At 42.3% G+C, this 26,990-nt stretch overlaps 1 protein-coding gene across 3 annotated transcripts; it reads right to left on the bottom strand.

Moving 5' to 3' along the window:
• Positions 1–6,755: 6,755 nt before the first annotated feature.
• Positions 6,756–22,204, bottom strand: LOC124149840 (serum paraoxonase/arylesterase 1-like). Of its 3 annotated transcripts, none has more exons than XM_046521639.2 (10): positions 22,108–22,204; positions 18,809–18,880; positions 17,871–17,941; positions 17,282–17,337; positions 15,614–15,809; positions 13,102–13,231; positions 12,352–12,552; positions 11,027–11,108; positions 8,589–8,723; positions 6,756–7,512 (listed from the first exon to the last, which is right to left on the bottom strand). In XM_046521639.2, exons 2-10 carry the CDS (start codon positions 18,871–18,873, stop codon positions 7,342–7,344), a joined length of 1,107 nt encoding a protein of 368 aa, XP_046377595.2. In that variant the 5' UTR covers positions 18,874–18,880; positions 22,108–22,204; the 3' UTR covers positions 6,756–7,341. The 3 variants fall into 3 exon arrangements, with proteins under 3 accessions (XP_046377595.2, XP_046377593.2, XP_046377594.2); XM_046521637.2 differs by lacking the exon at positions 22,108–22,204 and adding an exon at positions 21,799–21,935; XM_046521638.2 differs by lacking the exon at positions 22,108–22,204 and adding an exon at positions 21,742–21,896.
• Between the last annotated feature and the right edge of the window lie 4,786 nt (positions 22,205–26,990).

Below are 26,990 nucleotides of genomic sequence, written 5' to 3'. Positions count from 1 at the left end.
TGAAGCATGTCTTAGACGATGACCACTTTTCTGAAACCTACGAACGCAGGTTGACAAACCAAGACAAATTATCAGGCTAGAGTAAGTTTCGAACAAACGCCCATGCTATATAAGCATCGATTCATTCAAAATGCTTCGATATTTAGATCAATCATCTCAGCTTTCACAACTTCTTCGCGACCAAACTACCAGACGGCGATATAAAGCCATGCGTTATCTTCGACAAAGTATTTTTTCCATAACTACTAGTTTAACTTACCGTGTGTATCCTTACTCTAGAGGGCAACTGTGAAGTCTGCCGTGTGAATTTTACTGTAGTTTAAGTGAGCTAAGGGGCGACCAGAAAGTTTTCTGATGATGTAATTTTATTTTTGATGAACATTTAGGGTCTGTGATTACCCCCAAGCCACACCCCTTCACACACACCCTCATATCTAACCACCCCCAGATCCATCCCCATCCTCATCCCAAAACCATCACCCATCATCCCACAGCCAACAGCCAACGTCCCTCCCCTCCCCTCCCAACACAGTTGTTTGATGTGTGTTAAAGGTAATCATTGAGACACCCCAGCCAACACATATTGCTGGAATACCATAATACCCCGACACTGCATTATGTAACTCTGCCATACGACGTGTCTTAGCAGCGGGTGTTACTTGCGATGAATAAATAATCGCCCGACTGCAAAGATCGATTTAAAATACGTCGTCATCTGTAGCGTCTATTTGTTTTCATCAGCGCCGTAGCATCCATAATCGCTTTGTAAATTCTATGAATTAAATCAATAACATGAGTGTTGAAAGAATGTGTTCATAAATTAATGGTCTTATAGAATTTGAGTTGCAGTTATGGATGAACAACATGTTTGGAAATAGAAGCCAGCACATGGTGACGGCATTTGCAATGGCAACGGTGATGCAAATATTGACTGGACTGTATGATCCTTCAAAACAATTTATCGATTGGAGAACCAACGAAAGATGTGCATTCTTTATGTAATTGTGACAAAGTTAATGACGAACTATTCACATATATCTGGTTCTATACATGTGCTTTAGATAGCGTGGAATTTTCCGTCTCCATAATAATGCTACCCTTTCTTCCCCTTCAATCAATTATGCGCTTTGGAAGGACTTTTTAGATTTAGGCAATGTCTGGTTAAATTAATATCTCTAATGTGTATAATTTATGGCATGGTCGTTGGCTATAACAATATTTAACATGTTTAACAAACAGAACTATCCACGAGTTTCATCAAATAGGTATTACACGGAAGCGAGTTTGGTATATTGGTATGTTTGGTTTATTACTTGACGTTAAAAACCTTTTTTTAAATTTCACAGTCGTGAGTGCATAGTAAGACATCTAAGCAATCCACAGTCAATTTGGGTTTTACAGAATAATACTTCAAACATTTATTAATTTAATATCATACAACGGCCCACCTTTAGAATTCAGGCGTCTGTTTCACAAGGCAATCGTAACATACTTTAACACAGACATACGACTGTCGTTACGCTACGATCGCCTTGTTTACAAACACTTCACAATACCCCATGACGTACGTTGCAAGACATACTGGCGAAACAATGCCATGTGAGGTTAGTATATTGCACTGGGTGTTTAATCCCAGCGACTTTGGTTATAAAACGGGTGATCTCTTCATGGGCAAGTAATGTTTAACATGTTTGACATCAGTGTGAATGATAACTCCTATATAACTCCATATAAATGTGACTCTCTGGACCCTCACAACTGCCTTTCGGTGGGGGGGGGGGGGGGGGGTTCGCACTGGTTACCTGCAGCTACTCCAAACTATGAGGAACAAAGAGTCCGTCTTCATTGTGCGGCGCTACATGAAGTTGGCGGACATGGCGTCCAAGTTCATTCCTTAGATAAATAAAAGCGACCATTTCCATGACCAAAAGAAGTATCTGCTAAAAACAGATTCGAGTGTACGATTCCGACTGTATCATGAGCATTTGTTGATGAATCACTACCAAATACTGATGACACCAGGTGTTGGCGAAAAGGTGAGCGTATCCTGTCACACCGGTGGCACACGTAACAAACACATGCAAAGGCAAGACAAGTGTTCACCTGAAAAAACACCGGAACATAATAAGGTCAAAAGTCTTAAAAGGGAACTGCACCAGACATCAATTTGTCACAAATGTGTAAAACTTTGATATGTTCTCCACATGTCAACCATAAAACATTTTGAAAGCTTTGCTGAGACCCCAGAATGCTGTAACCTTGATCAAACAACTTTTGAGCGCGTCGTATGACGCGCTTTGATATCTTCGTAGGATGAAAAAATGAGGTTGAGGTCAGGACTTCCACCTGGTCAAGGTAGTACCCGGATGTACCCATTCCTAGAAGTATCCATTGGCACACGAGTTGTGTGGTCTGGCGTTGTCCTGCTGGAATGCGAAATGTGGTCCAATCTAACGCAAAAGTGGTACCATGGCCTTAAACCTGCCGATAACGAACCCCTTGAAGTTCACCATAAAGACGATTGAAACCTGTCCTGTAGCTGACTGTGATGGCCAAACCATCACTGAACCATTGGACATCTGTAGTCGAAATGGAACCTCGAATCGTCAATGACAAACGTGAGTGATGCAGCTACCTGATGTCATGACACCGTGTCCACTTTATTCGTTTATTCGCAAGTGTCCACTTTGTTTCGAGTAGTCATCTTGATAAAAATAGTTGGGCGACAACTTTCAAATCTAGAAGGCAGCAGATTGTGCACAGTTCCATCATTTAATCGCCTGTCTGTTATGGACAATTGTTTATGCTTGATGATGATCGGTAATAATGTTCACGTTATTTATCATATCTGATGCTCTATACCACGACAAAGCCCTATGCTCACATCACCGGTGTGTCCATGCACATCCCACAACCTTGAAATAACCCTGTCGGAATGAGTTCTCCGGCCTGAGGGTGGATACCCAGCTGTGGCACAGCTGTATCTTACGCGACATGATGGAGTTTCTCGATCCTTTTCTTACCGTCTTCGCTATGCTTGTGGTTGTGAGATAGAGGTCCATCAATGGTACTACCCAGATTATGCGGAGGGCGTCATGGAAAATGATAAATACAAAAATTGGAATAGGCCCGTTTACAGCCTCGGACGTATCCAGACCAACAAACCTGATCTTGTCCTTTCTGATAAAACCAATGAAATCATATATATTATTGAATTCTCTGTCCCTTTTGACACTAATGTGATTGACAAGATTCAGAAAAAAACATGGCAAATATGTGGACCTTGATTTCGAAATGTCACGCTTGCATCCTTGGGAGTCCCCAAGTTGTCCGACTCCCCATTGTTATCTTTGCCTTGGGTTTTGGTACCCCCCAATCTGTTGACTGACATTTGGAGAGTACCCGGGTTTGCTACCAGGAATACAGCCCTTCTGACAATCTGGGTAATGCAGAAGGCTCCAGTGTTGGGGAGTCTTCACAATCTCCGAAAAGTTCCGGGTGGGTTCGACTAGGCGGCGCTTCCTTTTAGTCTCATACGCTGTCTGGGCTGCGTGTAGATGAAGCAAGGGCCCTGAGCTGATGATGAGCCTAACCAGCCTGACTGTGCCAGGATCACCCAAACCCTCTTTGCTCCATTTTTATTTTAATCTGTACACAATAATAAAATACATTGTCTGCAGACCTACTCAACTCCGCATCACAAACTGTAATTACAAGGCACACAAGATGTATCTTCTCATCCGTGGAGTAAACACATACCGACTCTTCTACAAACACACATACATTCATAACTATAGTTTACTTTGTGTGCTTACGCCTACGTCAACAATTATGATGGCGAGGATTTGATAAAATGGAAATAGAACACATTCAAAACTGGTAGAGCATCTTGCGGCAACTGAAATTGAAAAGAATAATATATTACTAAAATGTGTGGTTGGGTGGGGCGGTTAGACGTCAAATACACTTGAAAGCCTTTGGTAACATTTGAGTTTGATCTCTTGACTGAAGCACTAGGTAGGAACGTTTGATGCATCAATCAAATATGTTTTCAAAGTCAAATCAAAGATGAGTTGTTCCCCATTTTTACAAGTGCTTGAAATACATGCTTAATGTCCTACTGTGCTAATGTCGCGATATTTGCTTTATCTGCGCTTGTGGCGTTCTCTTTGTGTACATTTGGTAACACATGTGAAATGTTTTTGAAAACCTTCTGCATATATTGGTTGAATTCAAGTGTCTGAAGGTTGTCATACCGAATACACAATATTCTAAGATTGGTTGGTTGGTTGTTTAACGCCGCACTCAGCAATATTCCAGCTATATGACGGCGGTCTGTAAATAATCGAGTCTGGACCAGACAATCCAGTGATTAATATCATGAGCATCGATCCACGCAATTGGGATCGATGACATGCACGAACCAAGTCAGGGAGCCTGAGCACCCAACCCCGTTAGTCGCCTCTTACGAGAAGCATAGTCGCCTTTTACGGCAAGCATGGGTTGCTGAAGACCTATTCTACCCCGGGTCAAATATTCTAAGAAGGGTCATAATGAAAGTTGACAGTTTAGATTTATGGAGTGTCACATCATGTGTGGGATGTTCACGAAAACAATCTACAGATGTACATTTAGCATCATCTCGGTGGATGCAGAAAACGACCTTCATTTTTAAAGGGTAAACTTTTGGACATTTGTTTATACAGAAAATTCCTAATCGACATAGTGGGGAACTAACAGATAAAGAAAACAAACTTCTCTTTTCCTCTTAGTGAAGGAAGGGATGAGTGAGTCATTTTGGTTTAAGGATCGCAAAAGTTATGGTCAAATTGCGAGATGGTGAGCGAATTTGTTGTTTGACGCCCACTGCATGAACCGTGTTTCAGTTATATCAGTCTGCTTCATGTGGGAGCAAAGCCCGAAGTAACACAGGCCATAGATGTTTACCACTTTGGTGAAAACAATGGATACTGAGCGAACACACCAAGGATCATAATCAAGGCGAATTTGAACCCTAGATCGGATCCTGACACGACCGAGAGGAACCTGCACATACATCTGGGCCACCCGTGTCCCTAGAACGAGACGTTGAACGTCAGGCTGACACTGGTCCATGACTAGTCTGTCTCCCAGATCCTAGAGACACAAATTAAAAAAGTCTACATCAAGTCTGGAATGATTTGACAAGTCTAGATTGCCTCAGCCTGAAATTAAGGATTGTTCTGGGCTCCATTTGGATTTTTAAAATTTTTGTTAATGTATATTTAAAGTAGATTTATTTCAAGGGACTACATGTGAGTCTAGTCCATGACAGTCACCTCCGCATTTACTGCTCCATAAACACGTGACGTTGACTGAACTAAATTTGACCCTTCCTGTTGAGATCATCATGACGTTCTGCTTGAGTTGACCTGGTATTTGTAGTTCAATGTTGAATACGGGTAATGACAGTAAAGGGCGTTTCTCATGTAGATCCCGGGGTGTTTCATGACATGGATGTGCAGATAAGAAAGGAGGATGCTCAGCTTGTATACTTCCAAGGTAGTTGAGAATGCAGGTTAAATTAGCAGTTTAGGGTGTGGACATGCGGCAAAATATAGCTGTTCACCTTGCTGTTACACTCGCAATTGCTCCTGTTCATACAAATAGATCAAAACCTTTGAGAACGAAAGTTGTTTATTTCTGGGTAGTTCTTGTAGAATGTGACGGTGAGCTCAGTTGGTCTAATTCTTTGTGACTTATTCCTCTGTCGGTTAGAGTCCTAGACCTGCCGCGAGTTTGATGGTCAGCACCCAACCCATTCGCACAGATTTCACATAAGCGATGGGGCACGGTGGCAGCACATGTGAAAACTCATATCATTTGTTTCATTTAATGTTCAAATTAGAGTGAGTGAGTATGGCTTTACGCCGCTTTTAGCAAAATTCCAGCAGTATCACGGGGGACACCGAAAAATGGGCTTCACACATTGTACCCATAGAATCGAACCCGGATCTTCGGCGTGGCGAGCCAAAGCTTTACCCACAAGGCTACCCCGCCGCCCCTGTTCAAATTAGAAAGAAACGAATTGATGCAATCACTATTGCTACTTGTGAAAGATACTTGTAGCGATAGTATCGGCTTGACGCTAGTTGGCAATGCAGCTTGTAAACGAAAACATATTCAGGAATGTACACACAAAATATGATGAAAACAAACAGGTGGGAGTGAGCAATGATATGATGTACATACGTTTCTCTATTTCTCTTCTTTCCTTTCTGTCACTTAATGTATGTATTGTATTAACCATACATGGATATCTATGGGAGCGGGCGTGCTAAGTCGTGTTTACTTGTGCCCAAGCCTGATCAAAGGAATGAAATATGTTCAAATTAAACTCTCTTCATTAGGGGTTGTCGGACACTGAATCAAGTTAGAAAATTTGTAGCTGCTTTCGTCCATGGTCCTCCCAAATTCTCATGAAAACGTGAAGCACGTCCACCAAATATCCGGGGATCGAGGACTTAAATAATTCAAGCTGATGCAAGTCGCATATAATTTTCTTGGCATTTAGATTATCTAAGTATATAAAGAGGATGATCGTATATTTGAATGTCACATCCCAGGAGGTACTATAGAACGGACGCGTATTTTACGTCCGCACTGAAATAATATGCCTCATGCTTGAGTGTGTGTGTGTGTGTGTGTGTGTGTGTGTGTGTGTGCGTGCGCGTGCGTGTTTGCACTAAAAATAAAATAATAAATAAATATAAATCTAGAAACAGATTCATTTATTCACCAATTGATAGCTGTTGTTATGAAAAACATGGCACCGAATGATTTAATTACACGTTTTTAATACACCAACATACTAAAATTAGTATGCTCCAAAATTGGTTTGGGGGTTGGGGGTTGGGGGATGGGGATTGGGGTGTGCACTCTTGTACCGGTCCCCATACTGGTAGGGGTACATGATCAGAATATAGCCGTGATATTCGTGACCCAAATGACAAACGTCTGTTGGTGCAGGGCATTTAGCTGTCATACAGTTACAATTCATTTCCTCACAGCGAGGTCACGGGCTAACGGGGGACAGAGAATGCATATGTATGCATGAGTGACTTTAGGTTAGAATAAAGAAACGGATTTGAAACGTCAGATACAGGCGATGCCAACATGTTGCCATAATTAAACCAAAGCCTGATAATTTGTTGAATATATTCTTTGGCGAGTTTATAGACATCAAACATAAAACGCATCCTAAATTTGATGTTTCTGAAAATAGAAATTTATTGTCATGTTTTATCCTTTTAAAAAAATGTTTGTTGTTAATGCAATGGTAAATAACAAGCACTAATAAAATTAAAGGGGTACATCAACATCACAATAAACTAGCTTGTCGAGGAAAGAGCCAATCAGCATCTTCTTGTTGTAAACAGTTGCCACAGTTGAAGCTGATATCAGGTTTCCGTCATCAACGAACAGTTCTGTCACAGAGGACACAGAACCATCTTTCAGCTTGATCTGCAGGACCTGAAACAATAAGAAAATATTACCATACACATTCCAGTTGCGGAGATGAAATCAGTAAGTGGCGACTGAGTGAATTAGATTTTACGCCGCTTTGAACAGTATTTCAGCTTAATGTGGATGAGGTGAAATGTTGTTTAACGTCGCGTTCAAGATTATTGCTATTGTATTGCGACGTGCGTGTGCGTGATAGGCCGGAATGAAGCCGGCTTTTTAGAGCTAGCCCACTGAGATACCATGTCGCGGTTTAACATTAATACGCCACTCAAGACACATTATAGTGACAAAGCCAACTAGTCCTTGCTCCATCGCCTCAATGCCGAGCGCCAGGCAGGGTGCCATCTTTTAACGTATTTTGGTATGACGCGGCAGACGCTATATCCAATAGACCATCGAGACGGTCGCTAAACATGGGAGAGAAGCCCAAAGTGAAGCAGGTCGAAGTTTCTTTACTGTGTTGGTTCAACTCGAAGGCGCGACAAACCTAGGATCACAACAAAGAATCCTGCCACGACCTGGTGCTTAGCTAGAATTGGCCTATTCCATGTACGTTAGGTTAATCCGTAAAATCATGGTCTTATCATCTCACCATACATCCTTACATTTTCACCGCATCTTTTTAAATAAATACCACACCTGAATAGAATTTCACCGAACCGTCTTAAATGTTTTCAAAGTTTTACCGTCTTAAATTTTCACAACATCGTCTTAAAAGTACACTGCACTTTCTTAAACTTTATTCGCCTTCCAGAAGGTAGTCGGGACACGGGTGGCCTAGTCGTCTAAGGTGACGCAATTCGCGGTGCAGAGTTGCTTCCCTTGGGCAAACCAGGACCTGTGATTGTGGGTTCGAATCCCGGTTCGCCCCTATTCTAGGTTTGTCAGCACAATACCCGTGCTCGTGGGTTTCACCAAATTGGTAAACGTCTGAGACGAGCATTACTTCGGGCTTTCCTCCCACATTAAGCTGACACGACGTGATATAAACAAGATTTTTTTCAAAGCGGAGAAGGAACTGGACCACGAAAACGTTCAACGTCTTTACTAATTAATGTATGCAGGCATGTTAAATGGCATACCTGGGAAGGAGATCTGTTTGCAGGGTCAGTGAAGTGGGCAATGGACACATAGTATATCGGATGCAGTGCGACGTACAGGTGGCCTGTGACGGGATCCACATTCACATTGTCTGGCGTGGAGTACAATGGGTATATCTGCAACACACGGTAACAGAAATAGTAAAATGACAAAATGACTGTGTAAAATGGAGAAAAACAAAAAGAAAATGGTAAAAGAAAATGGTAACTTGATTATCGGATAAGTAAATAAAAAGGCCTAAAAGCAACTTTATACAACGGAAGAGTATCCAAACGCGAGTGAGGTGGTCAAGGGAAAATTTGTAGAAACCGGAGCCTCGAGATAATCAAGTGAAATGGTATCAAGGAAAGTTTGTAGAAACCGGAGCCTCGAGATAATCAAGTGAAATGGTATCAAGGAAAGTTTGTAGAAACTGGAGCATAGAGATAATCAAGTAAAATGGTATCAAGGAAAGTTTGTAGAAACCGGAGCATAGAGATAATCAAGTGAAATGGTATCAAGGAAAGTTTGTAGAAACCGGAGCCTCGAGATAATCAAGTGAAATGGTATCAAGGAAGGTTTGTAGAAACCGGAGCATAGAGATAATCAAGTGAAATGGTATCAAGGAAAGTTTGTAGAAACCGGAGCATAGAGATTATCAAGTGAAATGGTATCAAGGAAAGTTTGTAGAAACCGGAGCCTCGAGATAATCAAGTGAAATATTATCAAGGAAGGTTTGTAGAAACCGGAGCCTCGAGATAATCAAGTGAAATGTTATCAAGGAAAGTTTGTAGAAACCGGAGCCTCGAGATAATCAAGTGAAATGGTATCAAGGAAAGTTTGTAGAAACCGGAGCATAGAGATAATCAAGTGAAATGGTATCAAGGAAAGTTTGTAGAAACCGGAGCCTCGAGATAATCAAGTCAAATGTTATCATGGAAAGTTTGTAGAAACCGGAGCCTCGAGATAATCAAGTGAAATGGTATCAAGGAAGGTTTGTAGAAACCGGAGCCTCAAGATAATCAAGTGAAATGTTATCAAGGAAAGTTTGTAGAAACTGGAGCATAGAGATAATCAAGTGAAATGGTATCAAGGAAAGTTTGTAGAAACCTGAGCATAGAGATAATCAAGTGAAATGATATCAAGGAAAGTTTGTAGAAACTGGAGCATAGAGATAATCAAGTGAAATGGTATCAAGGAAAGTTTGTAGAAACCGGAGCATAGAGATAATCAAGTGAAATGTTATCAAGGAAAGTTTGTAGAAACTGGAGCATAGAGATAATCAAGTGAAATGGTATCAAGGAAAGTTTGTAGAAACCGGAGCATAGAGATAATCAAGTGAAATGGTATCAAGGAAAGTTTGTAGAAACCGGAGCATAGAGATAATCAAGTGAAATGTTATCAAGGAAAGTTTGTAGAAACCGGAGCCTCGAGATAATCAAGTGAAATGGTATCAAGGAAAGTTTGTAGAAACCGAAGCATAGAGATAATCAAGTGAAATGTTATCAAGGAAGGTTTGTAGAAACCGGAGCCTCGAGATAATCAAGTGAAATTGTATCAAGGAAAGTTTGTAGAAACCGGAGCCTCGAGATAATCAAGTGAAATGTTATCAAGGAAAGTTTGTAGAAACCTGAACTTTAAGATATGCAGGTGAAATATTCAAAAGTTGCAGGATAAGATAAGATAACCTTGATACCAAACTGGAACTTCGAGATACGATAGTGATGCAGTGGACATGCAGTTTTGTGGTCACTTCGAAACTTACAAGACACCCGGATTGGATAACGACAATCAACAGTTGAAACGTTTATGGAAAGGATTGTGTCGCTTTTATTTACATGTGTCTGGTTACCCTGACCGGCTGCACCTACACTCACAAGTGCAAGTAGTGGCCATCAAGCTCTCAACGGCGGATAGTAACGGCCTACTACAGGACGTGTTCTGTTCCAACCACCAGGTTCATACAGATATGGAAGCCAAAACTTGATGGCAATTTCAAGGCTTTTAACTGTCATTTTCAAGGCTTGTTTTATCCGTCAATATTTTCCTTAAATCCAGCATAATACATATTAGTCGTATATCACAAATATTTTAACATGATATATTTCATTCATAACCGATACAAATAAATTAGTGTGTAGGTATTGTTTTACGCCGCTTTTAGCAATATTCCAGCAATATCAGGGAAATGGGTTTTACACAATGTACCCATGTGGGGAATATAACCCGGGTCTATAACCCGCGTGACGAGACAACACTTTTACATGACTCTGACTTGACTTTTTTATCAATAAGAATATGTCAATTCGTACAAATTCAAGGCTTTTCAAGCTATATTGGGAATTTTGAAGGCTTTTCAAGATTGATTCTAAAAATCCAGGTTTTAAAAGGGTGATCTTAAATTCAAGACCTCTGAATCCTCTATGAACCTTGCACCCACCTCTCTCAGTTGTAAAGAGTTGTCATCGTTCCTGTCATAAATCCTCAGGTCATGGGCCGTGGAGGCGGTGACATAGATATGCCTGGAAAGGGGAATAGGTTGCAGGAATAGGTTGCAGCACTCTATATAACACACTGTGCGTGTTACTGAAACGTAACGTAGCCACAGAGAAGAAGGTTACAACATACATTAGAACTAGAAACATGCACATCCACGACATGGCACTTTCTAAGCACATGCCAGCAGCCGCACAAATGCTACAGTACTGTAGCTTTCATGATGGCAGAAACGAGACAAATGTGTTTGAATATTTCGTGGAACTGTTTACTTTCAAATGTTAGGTGCATTTGGAAAGAATGAGTTTATGATGTATGCAAACCCTGGCATAAATATATCATCTACATCCTCATGATGATCGATTCTTTCACGAGGCATCGTATGTTTAATTAAATTCTGAGGTATTCGGGAGGCGTTTTGTAATATTTGAACAGAAGCAAGTCTTTGACCAGTTCTAGTAGATATATTCGGTACATACGGTACACGCGGTACACACACACACACACACACACACACACACACACACACACACACACACACACACACACACACGTGCATGCACGTCGATTTATGTATAAGTGCGACAATCTTGAAACTCATTTTTTAAATTTACAGTTGACGGCAATGTCATTAAAATCAGATCTCACTCCTCGCGACCGCTAAACAAAGACCTGAGGACATCCCATTATGGGTCACGTCTGAACGACCTAACCTCCGACCAATCAGAACGTCGTTTACCAGACCAAGAACGTTACAGTCGGAATGTGTTTTCTAATCAAGCAGCCTCGGAAAGGTTGACACGTGGTATTCCGAATGACAGTTACTCTGATTCATCGTCCATCCCTCGCTTCGATGGGATAAACATTTTAAACGGAAGAGACTTTGCATAGCCCGTGGGAAGTACTGCCATGAAATATCGGCCATCTATTAGACATTCCAAAATGTTCTTCTGGTCAATATTCAAATTTAAAATCGAGACAAAATATTTGTCAAAGCATGGTCTGGAATGGTAGCTGGCAGTTTGAAACTAGCCCCGCATAGCTCGAGAGAACTGCTTTCTGATTAGCTAATGTCGACTTCTTGTTAGTCATTTCATTGGTCCGTGAAAGTTCGCCAAAGGTCGTTCTGACGTGATCTGTAATGGGGTGTCCTAACATCTTTGTTTAGCGGTCGCGAGAACTAAGATCTGATATTAATGAGACTGAGTGGACGGAACCTGGTTTATTTTCAATGATGAAGATTCTTACAACAACACAGGATGACCTTACCTTCCATCGGCGGACATGTGTATACCATTAGCCATCATGATCCCGTCAGCCACAATGCGATAACCCATTCCATCAAAGTAGCCAACATAGGCCCAGGGCATGAAAGAGAGACTTTCCAAAATTTTACCGACAATGCTCTCGCTGTATAAAAAGTTGGTGTAATAGAAACTGTCCTCACTGGTGGCGACAAGGTCATTTAAGCTGAAAGAGGACATATAAACACATTTCATACGCTACAGTCATGCCACAAGGCAATAACAAAATCATAATCTCATCAAAATTGTTCTAAATTAACGCAGTGTCCTTGACATTCATCAGTGATAGGAGGACAATATTTCAGTGATATCGCAGCGTCTATTTTGAGTGAGTGAGTTGGGTTTAACGCCGCTTTTAACAGTATTCCAGTTATATCACGGCGTGGTCTATTTTGATCACGGCGTGATCTATGGTCTAGATAGGGTATAGCAAACAATAACGGCGATCATAGATATTTTTCACCGGTGTGGTATGGACGAATCCATTACATTACGCAAAGCAAGTAGATTCTGGTTTACGTTCATTGCTCTGCCCTGCCCTGGGCGAGCAGGTAGCCTAGTGGTAAAAGCGTTCGCTTGTCATCGCTTGTCATCCGGTTCGATTCCGAACATTGGTACAATGTGTGAAGCCCACTTCTGGTGTCTGCGCAGCAATGTTGCTGCAATATTTCTAAAATCGGCGTACATCTATACTCTCATTCACTCCTTGACTCACTTCCTAAAGGTTGAGTCTCCATGGTAAGACTTCAAATGTTGTAATGAAACTTTCTCGAAAGACACGAGGAATTTCTCCACCTTCTCCTGTCCGTCATGTCCATGATTCACAACAAACAGGAACACCCTACCTGAAGAGAAAATAATATTTCATAATTAATAAAATGGCTTTAAAACGTATTCTATTCTGTGTAATATCGGGGAGGTTGGGTAGTCTAGTGGTCTAGTAGTCATTTTCGATTTGCGACATAGATGCAACTTACTTACTCTTTGTAAAAATGATTGGGACCATGCACGAGAACCAATGAAGACAATAACATAGACGACAACCATCAAAGAGCCTAGATCTGCACTGTACATTTAACTGTACGATCTGAACAAAGCAGTTTCCACTTGAGAGTTCAGTTAAAAACTGTGTCAAAACAGTAGTTCAGCCACATCATGATGTGCGTAATTTGTTAGGAAAATCTAAAGAGATTCAGGTCGTACAAGTTTACTAGAAGTAAATAACCGGGTATTCATGGGTCATTCATGACAAACCAACGATCATAATCAAGGTGAATGTGTTATTCGATACACGATTCAACAAGTCTCACCGAACCTCTGGGACGCGACTTTGATTAACTAGCTTCGGCACATTAAAGCACTGGATTACCCGAATCTCAAACTCGGTTGATTTGTCATGTTTCTTTTGCCTTCTGTCATCTTTCATACTGTTGTAAGAAAAATTTATTTTATTTTCTACCAGGGTCCCGTTCCACGAAGCATTCGTAGCGCAACGGCTGTAAATCAACACGACACCCTTATCTTACCCGACGTCTTGTCCTCCCAAGTACTGATGCCGTGAGACTGGACTATATATCGAGTACATCAACAAGACACCCTAAACTTACCCGACGTCTTGTCCTCCCAAGCACTGATGCCGTGAGACTGGACCTTATATCCTGTACATCAACACGACACCCTAAACTTACCCGACGTCTTGTCCTCCCAAGTACTGATGCCGTGAGACTGGACTATATATCGAGTACATCAACAAGACACCCTAAACTTACCCGACGTCTTGTCCTCCCAAGCACTGATGCCGTGAGACTGGACCTTATATCCTGTACATCAACACGACACCCTAAACTTACCCGACGTCTTGTCCTCCCAAGTACTGATGCCGTGAGACTGGAGCTTCTATCATGTACATCAACAGTACACCCTAAACTCACCTGACGTCTTGTCCTCCCAAGCACTGATGCCGTGAGGCAGAACCTTATATCCTGTACATCAACAAGACTCCCTAAACTCACCTGACGTCTTGTCCTCCCAAGCACTGATGCCGTAAGACTGGACCTTATATCCTGTACATCAACAAGACACCCTAAACTCACCCGACGTCTTGTCCTCCTAAGCACTGATGCCGTGAGGCAGAACCTTATATCCTGTACATCAACAGTACACCCTAAACTCACCTGACGTCTTGTCCTCCCAAGCACTGATGCCGTAAGACTGGACCTTATATCCTGTACATCAACAAGACACCCTAAACTCACCCGACGTCTTGTCCTCCCAAGTACTGATGCCGGGAGACTGGAGCTTCTATCATGTACATCAACAGTACAAACTTAACTCACCCGACGTCTTGTCCTCCCAAGTACTGATGCCGTGAGGCAGAAACTTATATCCTGTACATCACCAAGACACCCTAAACTCACCCGACGTCTTGTCCTCCCAAGTACTGATGCCGTGAGACTGGAGCTTTTATCCAGTACATCAACAGTACACCCTCAACTCACCCGACGTCTTGTCCTCCCAAGCACCGATGCCGTGAGGCAGAACCTTATATCCTGTACATCAACAAGACACCCTCAACTCACCCGACGTCTTGTCCTCCCAAGCACCGATGCCGTGAGACTGGAGCTTATATCCTGTACATCAACAGTACACCCTCAACTCACCCGACGTCTTGTCCTCCCAAGCACCGATGCCGTAAGACTGGACCTTATATCCTGTACATCAACACGACACCCTAAACTCACCCGACGTCTTGTCCTCCCAAGCACTGATGCCGTGAGACTGGACCTTATATCCTGTACATCAACACGACACCCTCAACTCACCCGACGTCTTGTCCTCCCAAGCACTGATGCCGTGAGGCAGAACCTTATATCCTGTACATCAACACGACACCCTGATCTTACCCGACGTCTTGTCCTACCAAGCACTGATGCCGTGAGATTGGACTATATATCCTGTACATCAACACGACACCCTCAACTCACCCGACGTCTTGTCCTCCCAAGCACTGATGCCGTGAGGCAGAACCTTATATCCTGTACATCAACACGACACCCTCAACTCACCCGACGTCTTGTCCTCCCAAGCACTGATGCCGTGAGGCAGAACCTTATATCCTGTACATCAACACGACACCCTGATCTTACCCGACGTCTTGTCCTACCAAGCACTGATGCCGTGAGATTGGACTATATATCCTGTACATCAACACGACACCCTCAACTCACCTGACGTCTTGTCCTCCCAAGCACTGATGCCGTGCGGCTGCAGCTTGTCCTTGTCAAAGTCCTCCGTGGACGTCAGCGTCATCTCCTGCACCACCTTCCTGGGGTTCTTCATGTTGAACAAGTAGATCCTCCCCTTGATGTTGTTTTGTGCATAAAACTTCTCAAGGGAAGGAGCATTACCAGCCATCCGGATCCCCTGCAACCAGCAGAGATTAGATAGAAAGCGTGACCGATGTGCACAGTATTATAAAGGGGTACACGCCAAACATTCAGCAACAACTGGCAGGGTGGCAGGATACGGAGATTGAATATTCAACTTCCACCTGGTGTATACGTTTAAAATACCATCTTTCTTGAAGAATGTAGAATAAGTGTACCATGGCAATGTTGATTCCCTTATATGAAGTGCCACGTCCGTCCTAGTGTACAATATTGACTCCTATGTGTGAAGTACCACGTCCGTCCTAGTGTACAATATTGACTCCTATGTGTGAAGTACCACGTCCGTCCTAGTGTACAACATTGACTCCTATGTGTGAAGTACCACGTCCGTCCTAGTGTACAACATTGACTCCTATGTGTGAAGTACCACGTCTGTTCTAGTATAAGGGTAACGCTGTTTTTCAGGGCATTATCATTTGCAGAAGCGCGAGGTCTTCCATTAACTGCCCGACGAAGGAGGAAAAGACCGAGGGCTTCTGCAAATGATAATGCCCTGAAAAATAGCGTTACCGTTATTATAGCTAAAATGGATGGAATTTTTTATCAAATAAAAAGAAACAACAATATCGGGTTTGAAACATTTACTGCAATCAACACGAATGTCACTGACCCACTTTGTGTGAAGTACCACGTCCGTCCTAGTGTACAATATTGACTCCTATGTGTGAAGTACCACGTCCGTCCTAGTGTACAATATTGACTCCTATGTGTGAAGTACCACGTCCGTCCTAGTGTACAATATTGACTCCTATGTGTGAAGTACCACGTCCGTCCTAGTGTACAATATTGACTCCTGTGTGTGAAGTACCACGTCCGTCCTAGTGTACAATATTGACTCCTATGTGTGAAGTACCACGTCCGACCTAGTGTACAATATTGACTCCTATGTGTGAAGTGCCACGTCCGTCCTAGTGTACAATATTGACTCCTATGTGTGATGTACCACGTCCGTCCTAGTGTACAATATTGACTCCTATGTGTGAAGTACCACGTCCGTCCTAGTGAACAATATTGACTCCTATGTGTGAAGTGCCACGTCCGTCCTAGTGTACAATATTGACTCCTATGTGTGAAGTACCACGTCTGTTCTAGTATAAGGGTAACGCTGTTTTTCAGGGCATTATCATTTGCAGAAGCGCGAGGTCTTCCATTTACTGCCCGACGAAGGAGGGCAGTTGAAAAGACCGAGGACTTCTGCAAATGATAATGCCCTGAAAAATAGCGTTACCGTTATTATAGCTAAAATGGATGGAATTTTTTATCAAATAAAAAGAAACAACAATATCGGGTTTGAAACATTTACTGCAATCAACACGAATGTCACTGACCCACTTTGTGTGAAGTACCACGTCCGTCCTAGTGAACAATAGTGACTCATATGTGTGAAGTACCATGTCCGTATGTATCTTTGATATATCTGACATGACATGTTTTTGAGAAACTTACTGATGTTATGAATGTCCGCCCATCTGGCAGCATATGCATATCCTCAGAGCCAAAACCTGAAATAGAAGAAACCATTTTCTTCATTTCATCCAGTATTCATAGGGGTAGCTAAAAAGTGACATATAACAAACCAAATAAGAAACAACATTGGACTTTAAATATCAAACGTTAGAGGAAACGGGAAATACAAGACGTATCGTCTTGAACTGTAGCCCTTCTCAACTTTTTGTCGCACTGAACTAGAAAATGCGTTAAAAAGTCATGATTGAAAAAGGTCCAGGATGTATTTGCACTATGAAGGATTTAGTACGATAATTTAGTAGGAATCCAATCTGGACACACTATTGCTTCTTAAGCCATTACACTCACTGAAGGGCAAGGTTTTAGTATTAGTGTGTGAGTTAGAATTCTTTTACGCCGCTTTTAGCAATATTCCAGCCATGTCACGGCGGGGGACACCAGAAAAGGGTTTCACATATTGTAACCATGTACGGAATCGAATCAGGGCCTTCGGCGTGACGAGCGAACGATTTAACCACTCGGCTACCCCAGCGGCGTGTTATAGTAAGGCATAGCGATTATCTCTCACCCATTCCTTCTACTTGCTGACAGGGGCCGGGGTAATGGTTGAACACGTGCTTGTTGAAGTCCATCTGGAAGCTGGAACAGATTTATTGAACTGTAACCATAGTAACGATGATAGATGATAACACGTAAAATGTTATTTTGAATCTACCGAGAAACTGGTATATTGTTTTGTTTGTTTGTTGTTTAACGCCGCATTCAGCTATGTTTCAGCTATATGACGGCGGTCTGTAAAAAAGTCGAGTCTGGACCAGACAATCCAGTGATTGACATCATGAGCATTGACCCACGCAATAGGGATACGATGACATGCATCAACCAAGTCAGCGAGCCCGATCTCCCCGATCCCTTTAGTCGTCTTTTACGGCAAGCATGGGTTGCTGACTACCTAGTCTTACCCGGATCTTCAGGGGTGGCTCTGTAGAATGACAACGGACAACCGAACGGTAATAAACTGCGTACATATCGTTTGTTAAAAAACACAAAACCGTCACGTTGATCGTGTCGGCCATTTTGACGCCCTGCACATGAAGTGAATGTATTACCACGCACTGTCACTGTAATTGACTTCGAGGAAGTTCAAAACATAATCTAAGGACGATATTATTTAAATCTTTTTGGTGTAACCAAACTACACAATATATTACTATTGAACAAATTAAGTATACAAATGTTCATCTTTCAATTTCAGGACACAACATAAACACAACCCTATATCGGTATATCCTACTAAACACCGCGTTTATTGGTTCAGGGCTACGTGTTATGGTGATGTGGAGAAAAGCTCTAAATGATGCGGGTTGTAGTCGTTTAAACGTTCGTGAAACCATGAATACTGTCTGGTGCTGACATAAAAATAGTCCCGGTGAATCTAGGTTTCGAACCCGCATGATTGAAAACATGCGATGTATGGTGATAGTTTCCATGGCAACAAATACTCACTATAACTTGACGCAATGCTGGAGCAGCAACACGAGCAAGCTGATGACGATGATTTTTATGTACATCTTGAAGCTGAAATATATTCATAATTAAGTGTCATAATTATGATTTATTGGGACAGAAACATGCTCTAAACATGCCGAACAAGGTTTAAGTAAAGTAGTCTGTCTCACGGTCCCAGAACCATATAATTTTCGCTTCCGCCCAGCCCAGCTTTCATGCTGTAGGCCCTAAATGAAGCAAGTCTAGATTTACTACAGGTTCTAAATCATTCGTGACCAACTCATCCCATTCCGGGACGAGCCGACTGTAGAAACCTTGTTGCGAATGGTGACGTATGGTTATGAATCGCCAATCTCTCTGGGGCTCCTATTTAATTTATATAGTTGCTTGTCCCTATCAAAATTATATGATATCTAAGCCACTCTGATGATGGAAGGAGTATTGGTGTTGCCAGGTCAGTAGTTACACCATGTACAGTATACCTATTCCTAGCTACGTTATTTCCAGGCACACGTGATATGGCGGGAATATTACTGTCTGCGGCGTTAAACAACAGTCACAAGCTCATCAAAAAAAAAAGTTGATCACTTACATCAGAAAACCGCCGTCAAATAGCTGGATATTGATGAGTGCAGCGTTAAACAACAAACAAACAAATACATCAGAAACATTTGCTGGATTGGTTGGTTGGTTGGTTGGTTGTTTTACGCCACAACGCCACAGTAAAAGCAACAACTCCAATCAGATCTCGTGCATTGAGGGGAGATCACGGAAAATTCATGGTATATGCTAGTGTCTGCTCCATTTGAGGTGAGGTTGGGTGAGGTGAGGTGACGTGAAAAGAGATTTAACGTCGCGTACAAGATTATTGCTTTGTTTGTTTGTTGTTTAACGCCGCACTCAGCAATATTCCAACTATATGACGGCGGTCTGTAAATAATCGAGTCTGGACCAGACAATCCAGTGATTGATATCATTAGCATCGATCCACGCAATTGGGATCGATGACATGCATCAACCAAGTCAGCGAACCTGACCACCGATCCCGTCAGTCGCCTTTTACGACAAGCATAGTCGCCTTGTTCGGCAAGCATGGGTTGTTGAAGACCTATTCTACCCCGGATCTTCACGGGTCCGTTTGCTGGGAGATGTGTGTGTTCAGGTGTGGGTGAGTTGGGTTTATCATCCAAAACTGGCTCCCACAGGAGATATCGCTTGGGTGATCACAAGCGATATCTACATTGTAGATATCGCTGCAATGAAATTGCATCACAATGCTTTGCAGACCATTGTGACGTCATTGGTTACCAAGACGTCACAATCAAATGATATCACTAATGGCTCTGCTACTGAAGCTGTTAGCAGTACTTTATTACTGTCTACAAAATGAAAACGTTGGAAGAATGATGTTGGATGATAAATACAATCTCACCCTCGTGTCTTTTGAGATAAAAAAATATTAACACTCGTTGATAAAAGCCTCGGAGTTTTTCGCACTTTTATCAACTCGTGTTGATATATTTGATATCAAAAGACACTCGGGTAAGATTCTCTATTTATCATCCAAAACTGGCTTCCACAGGGGATATCGCTTGGATTAGATCAAGCGATATCTACACTGTAGATATCGCTGCAACGGAATTACATCACAATGCTTTGCAGACCATTGTGACGTCACTGGTTACCATGACGTCACAATCAAATCACATCACTAATGGCTCTGCTACTGAAGCTGTTAGCAGTACTCTTTACACTGAAGACACTGCTAATTACTGTCTACAAATTGAAAAAGTTGGAAGAATGATGTTGGATGATAAAGAAAATCTCGACCTCGTGTCTTTTGATATCAAATATATCAACACTCGTTGATAAAAGTGGCAAAAATCCTCGGCAAGCCTCGGAATTTTTCCACTTTTATCAACTCGTGTTGATATATTTGATATCAAAAGACACTCGGATGAGATTCTCTATTTAACGCCGCTTTGAACAGTATTCACTGTTACATGTATATCACAGCGTGTAAGCTTCATGTGGGAGGAACGCTCCGAGTAATGCATGTCTCAGACATTTACCACTTTGGTGAAACTCACGAGCACGGGTATGGTGCTGACAAACCTAATAACATAATCGGGGCGAACCGGCATTCTAAAACACGATTAAATGTTTCTGGCGTGTCCAAGGGACGTAACTCTTCACAGCGAACTGCGGCTGGGCCACCAATGTTCCTGTGTTGATGAGAGTACGGATAGGCGGGCTTTTGGGGGGGTGTCTTATCAATATTAACGGCGCATATTCTAGTTATATATTGACCGGGTAAACCAGTGATTGATATTATGAGAACTCTCCACGCCGTCGGGGTAAATGGCACGCAATGAGACAAGTTACCGAGCCTGAAAAAAAAATGAAAATATATCACGTGACCTATGTTGTCGTCCATGTTTGATAACAAACGTGGAGCTACATGTTTAGTAAGCGCATTGTGGATACCACTCTGCAATAGCGGTGTGTGTGTGTCAAAGCTTCACATAACTATATATTTTTATATTCTCATCCCTCAAGGGATTCGATAGATTTAGGAAAGTAGGGTAAAAGTTGGAACGTTACGCTTGGGTGACCGAACCGAAAGATGTTTTGTAGCCTTCCACATTTAAACATCTGTCCGGTCGATTGTTAATATATCGTTTAACTAGCTCCATGCATAGGGGCGTTTGTCAAATAACTTTGTAATTGCTAATCTTGATAAGCGTAGAAGATAAATGGGTGCCTCTGCCTGAACACAGTTCAACACACAACATTTTCCGACACATACCGCGTGTGTCCCCTTCGACGCACCCAACCGTAACGCCCAAGCTTACCACTGAGTCATGGAATGAGTTGAGGTATCGCAAATACGGCTCATGGGGATATATTAAGGTTTTGGAATACATCACCTGCTGTGGCGCTGTGGCGCTGTTAAAGAAAACACTAACTGCAGTAACCTGACTTACATTATGACAGCCGAGCTACCATAGGCCCGAGCTCCTCACAGTTGACGAGACAGGGTAGCGCGGCACGTCGGGGCAATTCTCGAGTCAGGGTTAGCTAGTCTGTTGAATGGGTGATCTACCCTCCCCCACACCTCGCCCCGCGGGAACCCCCACACAACCCAGTATTATGCCTAACGACAAGGGCGGTTCCAACATTTTTAAAAGGGAGGTGTCCAAAACATACTACACCATACTACATTTGGTTTCCAAAAGGGTTGGGGGCGGACCCCTTGGACTCCGCCTGCTGGTGTGGACAGCCCAGTCGCCTACCTGTACAGCCTGTTTCTTGATTTCTCAGCGCCATATCTTGGGTTTCACTAAACAACCGAGATGGCCAGCACCAAGTTGGGCTTTCACTGTCCATTAAGCTGACATGCAGTGATATAACTCAACTTTTGTTCAAATCGTAAAACGACCCTGAAAACCTGGGGTAGAATTGGTCCTCAACCCTTGCTTGTCGTAAGAGGCGACTATGCTTGTCGTAAGAGGCGACTAACGGGATCGGGTGGTCAGGCCCGCCGACTTGATTGATGCATGTCATTGATCCCAATTGCGTGGATCCATGCTAATGATATCAATCACTGGATTGTCTCGTCCAGACTCGATTATTTACAGACCGCCGTCATATAGCTGGAATATTGCTGAGTGCGGCGTTAAACAACAAACCAACCAACAAAGCGTAAAACACATGCAACTCACTCACTCAGTTATACATAGGTCACACGTACATGCACACACATGCACACACATGTACACAATTGTACACATATTGTGTAGGATGTAGTAAAGTATTGTAGTTAAATCAGTGTGTATGATCAGAGACCATATAATAATATATGGTCTCTGGTGTGATGCACGGGTATGTATACGGGATCTGCAAGGTAAAATGTTGAACTTTAATGTCACATAGGCGGATCTAGGGAGTAGCCGCCCTGCAACTGTAAACACAGCCAATAACTCTGTAATAGTTTTGATGTAAACACATCCGCATCGTGAGTAGACTCACTAGCTACAATTGTAAACACAGCCAATAACTCGTTTATATCATAAAGTGTATTTCTACTAATGTATTTCGGTATGCCTTGTTTATATCATAACACGGCACGCATTCACGGTTCACCGCTCACGGGTAATCCTCGATTGGCACTCTCCGTACCAACAGCAGAATCCCTCGATTTATGAGTTCGACCTTCCGGGACATTCTGAAATCCAGATTTGGCGTTCCCGTCCCATAACGCTTCAGCAGCCCATGCTTGCTGTAAAAGATGACCATTAAGGGATGGGAGGCTCATTGACTTGCATGTCATCGTATCCAAAATGCGTGATCTGGTCCAGACTCGATTATTTACAGACACCATCATTTAGCTGGAATATTGCTGATTGCAGCCTTAAACAACAAACATGTAATATCACGTATGATATGAACTTCTGTTTTTATTATGAAAGACTCCATAAACAGCCTTAATATGAGCAGGCAGCAGTCTGTAAATCAAACCTGGACCAAATAATCTAATGATTGACATCATGAGCATCGATCCATGCACTAGGGAAGTGATAACATGCATCAACCAAGTCAGTGAGTCTGTAGGACATACATAACTGTAAAGATACCTTGCATACTGTATCATAATTGGCATACATTTTGATGTATATATTGTTTAAGCTAATTTGGATCCATGTATTAGATATACTTAGTTTACTAAACGAACGCCTTGAATGCCTATTGTGTTCTGGACAGTACAGTATTGTGTACTAAAGGTGCAGGCTCCCTGACTTGGTTGATGCATGTCATCGTTTCCAAAATGTATAGATCGATGCTCATGATGTCAATCACTGGATTGTCTGGTGAAGACTTGATTATTTACAGACCGCTATGATACAGTCGATAGATTGCTGAGTGCAGCATTAAACAACAAACAAACGAGGGTTGATTGAAAAATTGAGAGCCTCACATAGAAGGAATAGGCTAATTGTAAATAGTGAGGTAGATCCACAACATGGATGAGGTCTGTGACCTTTGCCACGGGCAAGAAGATGGGCAGAAGAGGAAGGGACAGCCTTTGAGACAACCCCTGTCCTGGAAGGTACCACCTCCAAACATCAGTTAAAACAGTGGAAGCTTTTGACATCACCACATCACGTCATATTGCTGGAATACTGGTAAGTGCAACCTTAAACAACAAACAAACTAAAATTTTGTTTTGCACTGCAGTTAGATATATTCCAACATGGCATCCTGTACACAATCTTAAGCCAGATAAACCAGTGGTTGATATAATCAACAAACATCCCATGCCTTTAGGGAGTGAGTGAGTTGTGTTTAACACTGCTTTTAACAGTATTCCAGTTATATCACAGTTTGTCAGCTTAATGTGGGAGGAAAGCCAGAAGTGATGCAGGTCTCAGACATTTACCACTTCGGTGAAACTCACGAGCACGGGTATGGTGCTGACAAACCTAGAGACACAATCGGGGCGAACCAGGATTCGAACTCACAATTATAGGTTTCTGGCGTGCCATAGGGACCACTCTGCACAGAGAATTGCGGCGCCTTAGACGACTGGGCCACCCGTGGGTTGATGACAATCAGTCACCGAGGCTGAGTCCGAACCCAAGTCACCTTTTTCCACAAGAAAAAGAGTGCCAGGGTCCTGTTCTAACCCAGGTCCCCATTGGGCGACAGTAATAATATTTTGCTTTATCATACACACAACCCAATTCATGAATAACAAAGTGTTATGAGACGATTTTATCTTTTTATTATAAAAGATTTAGAGAAATAATTGTGCAAATCAAACTAAGTTCCAAGGCTCTAAAACACATCTGGTAATTACACTGGCAGCTTTAAATGTAAACTAAAGCAGGCCAGAAGCAACTCGGTCATGGTCATACAAATGTGAAAAAAAATCACAGAGAATTATGAATTCAAGTATATGCAATCATTATAACTTGATCACGTTCACTTCAAACAATTGTTTAACTGCAGTGTCATTACGCAGATGTACGGGTGATTTCCCATGCTTTGCACAGAAGGTGCAACACAAGGTGCAACAGAAGGTGCAACACAAGGATTTGAAGGTTGGTATTATCCCAACCACACTTGTCTGAATATTATCCACTCTGTAGAGGCAGATTTTGAATAGAGTGGGATGGGGGTGGGGATATGCATACTCCCTAAGTCTCAAAGTAAATAAACACACATGGTGGAGGGGGTTATCACATGATGGTCTCAAAGAAAGGGCATTGATGCTGGGCATCCTCTGCACCATGACTCTGGACCCAGCAAGTCATTTTTACCATCCTTTCATCACCATACACATCCATGGATTTCACATCTTATGTATTACAGATAGCTTCATAGCTCAAAATTCACTAAAACCATATTGATATATTCCAACATTTTGGATTATCAAGTGTTAAGATAAATTATGCATGAGACTTGATGTCCTGCATCAGTACTTAAGTATCACAATACATACAAGGATTAAACAACTGTCCTAAATACACCCCGGTCACACATATTGCACGGCCTGGGGGACGATATGGGATTACAGGCCAATAAAAGTTTGAAGAGACCCAAAAGGACTTGCTGGGCCAAAATACAGCTTCTGCATATATGTACATTCCTGGTCATGATAACAGTGAATCAGAGCACTGTTTCCATAAGATGTTCATTAAACATTATTCATGCATTCTATCCATCACTTGAGTTTCCTCAAGACTGGACTTTGTTACGAAGGACAAGCTATACAATAAAATGGCGACAGTCAAACAATCCTCAACTGATCGAAAATGAATATGTACCAACAGTTCTGTATGGTGACATCTTGACATGAAAAGTATAAAAAGTCTACATGCCCTATTACCAGCTGCTTACTAAGGATGGGAGTGAAGCACTAGTACAAGCAGCCACACACACGTCATCTTCCCGAGGCAAGGGAAGAAACTGACTTTAGACCTAGGCTGCAATTATAGAGTTACATTTTGGTGGGACTAACGAGTCTATGCATTTGTAGCAGGGCGTGGAGTCATCCCACAGATGACATCCTTACCTTGTCAGCTTGCTGACCTGCTGACGGGGTTAACCTCTTTGGTCATGTGGACAAGGCGTCCGACCTCTGATCAGAAGGTCCGTGGTTCGAATCCCATCACGGAACTCGTAAATTTTATGGCCGCTACATTGGCGCCCAACGTGGGGCTGAGCACATTCATATAAGATTTGAGCAAAATAAGCCTCAGTACCCTACTATGCGGCCCGGGACGTGCCTTCTGTTGACGGGGGAGCAAGTAGCAGGGCGTGGAGTCATCCCACAGATGACATCCTAACCTTGTCAGCTTGCTGACGGGGTTAACCTCTTTGGTCAAGTGGACAAGGCGATCGACCTCTGATCAGAAGGTCCGTGGTTCGAATCCCATCACGGGACTCGGAAATTTTATGGCCGCTACACATTGTCAAATCAAAATCCTGTAACAAACAAGACATTCGGTTCATAAACAACATGGATTTCAACGTCGACTGCAGGATTTGCCAAATGTGTGTACCACCAACTGGGCATAGACAGATATTTTGCAAATTCTTTCATGTTCTTAATCAAGGTGCACACGTGATTTGATGCACTTCGCGAGGTAAGACCCATTGCATTACAATATAGATCTTGATTATCAATCAGATCATCTTGATGTCTTGAAGCAAATGCAAGTAATATGAGAGGTGGAATGTGATTGGTCAATAGGAGGAATACAGAAGGGACATAACTCGTAATAGCCACTGGTAGCGCTACAATCGAGCCTGGAAATTCCAGCCAAGTTCAGCAAGGGTGGAAACTGGACTTTTAAAGTCAGTTAATGCCCTTGCCTCGGGGAAGATGCACATGCGTTCATGCACATCGCAATATAAAAGTGCAGTAATCTTGAATGACGTTCGTACAGTTTGGCCCTCACTCTCTGAAGGTTCATACTCCACTGAACTCACACAAAGTTAAAGACTATTCTTAAGTAAATAACCGATGTTTAACCATATACAGTACCATACTTTGTTCAAAGGCTACCAACTATGTTTCCTTAATTCATATCAACAACCTATTCAAATGTCGATTTACTGATACTGCATTCCTCGATATCTTGGCCAGCTTTCAATAGTTCTTGTTTAATTT

This window comes from Haliotis rufescens, unplaced genomic scaffold, assembly GCF_023055435.1.
Source record: "Haliotis rufescens isolate VD_foot unplaced genomic scaffold, xgHalRufe1.0.p SCAF_4, whole genome shotgun sequence".
Taxonomy (NCBI): domain Eukaryota; kingdom Metazoa; phylum Mollusca; class Gastropoda; order Lepetellida; family Haliotidae; genus Haliotis; species Haliotis rufescens.
This window is presented reverse-complemented; position numbering and strand designations above follow the sequence as displayed.

Bases quoted from the DNA above. Each gene is read 5' to 3' on its own strand.
- LOC124149840 (XM_046521639.2), bottom strand. From the start codon at position 18,873: ATGTACATAAAAATCATCGTCATCAGCTTGCTCGTGTTGCTGCTCCAG. The intron at 17,942-18,808 runs GTGAGTATTTGT...AATCTGTTCCAG, and splicing joins CAGCATTGCGTCAAGTTATA to CTTCCAGATGGACTTCAACA. The intron at 13,232-15,613 runs GTGAGTTGAGGG...TTTTCTCTTCAG, and splicing joins TTGGGAGGACAAGACGTCAG to GTAGGGTGTTCCTGTTTGTT.